At 44.3% G+C, this 2,233-nt stretch overlaps 1 protein-coding gene across 1 annotated transcript; it reads left to right on the forward strand.

Moving 5' to 3' along the window:
* Positions 1-836: 836 nt before the first annotated feature.
* LOC119769033 lies at positions 837-1,535 on the forward strand. Its single transcript, XM_038260913.1, has 3 exons — positions 837-904; positions 956-996; positions 1,099-1,535. Exons 1-3 carry the CDS (start codon positions 837-839, stop codon positions 1,296-1,298), a joined length of 309 nt encoding a protein of 102 aa, XP_038116841.1. The 3' UTR covers positions 1,299-1,535.
* The last annotated feature ends 698 nt before the right edge of the window (positions 1,536-2,233 follow it).

Below are 2,233 nucleotides of genomic sequence, written 5' to 3' on the forward strand. Positions count from 1 at the left end.
TTTTATTGTGATTCAATATTTGCAATGTTCTTTAAATGCGTTTTCTTACCTTTTCATTTCGTGATAATGTGTAGAAGAGCAAAAGTCTAAAAAAATCAAACTGGCAAAACTGCAGCGATTGTTGTAGTGTGCCTTATAAAGTCCAGTTTTACGATGTTGTACCGTCACGCTACATTTTCATTTCAGGGGAAGTACTATATCAGCGGTTCTCAACCTGGGGTACATGTACCCCTAGGAGTACCACGAGCGGTCTAATGGGGTACCGGGAGACAAACCCCGTAATGGCGGACATTTAAACATAATATTTGAGAGAAAAGAAATAACAAACTGAGCAAAAAAATAATACCATATTTAAAGTGCATTGAATTACGAGCGAATTGTTTTTGACCAATCAGAAAAAGTTTAAAACATATTGAATGATAAAAAATAATTTGCACTTGTTAAGAAATTTTAAAATTTGAAATAAAGTGCACCGTTTTTATTTTTTTCCCTACAAATATTTGTTTCAAATTTGTAAATTGTGCCAGCTACCATTTATTTGAAACATTGTAACCGTTGTTACAGGTTTCCTTTACTTATAAATAAATAAATACGAACGTTCACAATCGTTGAGGTTATGGTTAGTAGGGAAACAGGGATTTGACAAATATTATAAACCAGCTAGTAGGGATTTGATGCAAAAAAGGATTGAAATAACACAATTTGTTAACACACTGATACAACACATCAACAAGGTGGGACCAATATCAACAATAATAACAAACTACAGAATCCAACTCCGGTGGGTGGAAAATGGAACGACTCCAGAGGGTGGTGTGACCTCCCTCTGTGACGTCATGCCGTGTCCTGGCATCGGAGGCTTGAAGGAATCTGGGGAAGGCCGCCATCGGGCTATTCCCCTCAGGCAAGTGTGCGATCAACAAGTAAATTTGTGGAGCTTAAATTAGAGAATTAGATTTGGTGGAATTCCGGAAGTTTACACCTCACGTCGTTCAGGTATGCCAAACACCCTGCAGTACGGCTCTGTAGTACGGACGACGTTGCTTAGCCTAGATAGTACGGTTAAAGTAACTCCTCTCACTAATCTCCGTCCAACAGGACCTTTTGTGTTGCCGTTTAACGGCCATTTTGTCGGTCAGCAGGAAGCTGGTCCGACACCCCGATCGCACACTGTCGGCCTAGCAGCAGTAAGAGCGGAGGAGCCAGCTGCTACGCCTAACCCGTCAAGGATCATCGTTTCTGCTCTGGCCAAGGTGGCCATCAACACCAAGGAGCACGCTCGGACCGGAAGGTCCTAATTCCCAAGGAGCGTTTTCCCCTCTCGGGTTGGCCAGATTGGGCAGGTCCCAGGTCGCCCGATTGCGCCAAGGAGGGAAGGCCTGAGATTCCAGCTGTGCTCTACACCACCACCACCGTCGACACTGTTCCGGAGAACCGGTGTCCACCTGTACGCGAGCGCTCGCCGGCCGAGAGGATTCGGCCAAGAAGTCGTCGTCGTCATCAAGGTAGCAGCGGTACGTACCGGCAGCGTCTAAACCCCCTCCCTTCCTACACACACATACACATTAGGGTGGGTACGTTTTTCAAAAAGTTCTCGGATCAAGTTTTAGTATGGTTCCCCTTGTAGGGCATGCCCATAGAGACTTTCATGCCAAATATCAGCTCATTTGGTTGTAAACTGGCTGCGCGCATCAGGGTTAAAGTTTACATGCGAATTACTATGGGAAATTGGAACTTTTTGTTCAAACGCTCCTACAGGTCTCGGAATATCACGCGCCAACTTCTGGTATGGTCAGGCCTATGGGGAATGGTCTGGAGAACATTTTTCCCGAAGAGAGCATATGGATTCGTTGTCCCTAGACCTGGCGCATCGGCAAACAATCCGATGTCTCCGGAATCAACGATTTCCCCTGAAAAAGCATAAAATTTTCCTTAGCATGCTATGAAAGCTTGATGCACACGGCGACGCCATACGTCAGGCAGTTACCACGTGGGTGAGAAACGGCTGGAATATTCAACTGCAAACCGTCTTTTAACTAGAAAATGATCATTTCGAGCGATCCTGATATTATTTAGTCGAATTCAGAATCTTTGCATAGTAAATTTGTATTTTTTTGCAAATATTTCAACCACGTGGTAGCTGCCTGACGTATGGCGTCGCCGTGTGCATCAAGCTTTCATAGCATGCTAAGGAAAATTTTATGCTTTTTCAGGGGAAACCGTTGATTCCGGA

Source organism: Culex quinquefasciatus, chromosome 3 (genome assembly GCF_015732765.1).
Source record: "Culex quinquefasciatus strain JHB chromosome 3, VPISU_Cqui_1.0_pri_paternal, whole genome shotgun sequence".
NCBI lineage: Eukaryota > Metazoa > Arthropoda > Insecta > Diptera > Culicidae > Culex > Culex quinquefasciatus.

Bases quoted from the DNA above. Each gene is read 5' to 3' on its own strand.
- LOC119769033 (XM_038260913.1), top strand. From the start codon at position 837: ATGCCGTGTCCTGGCATCGGAGGCTTGAAGGAATCTGGGGAAGGCCGC. The intron at 905-955 runs GCAAGTGTGCGA...TTAGAGAATTAG, and splicing joins CATCGGGCTATTCCCCTCAG to ATTTGGTGGAATTCCGGAAG. The intron at 997-1,098 runs GTATGCCAAACA...TCCGTCCAACAG, and splicing joins TTACACCTCACGTCGTTCAG to GACCTTTTGTGTTGCCGTTT.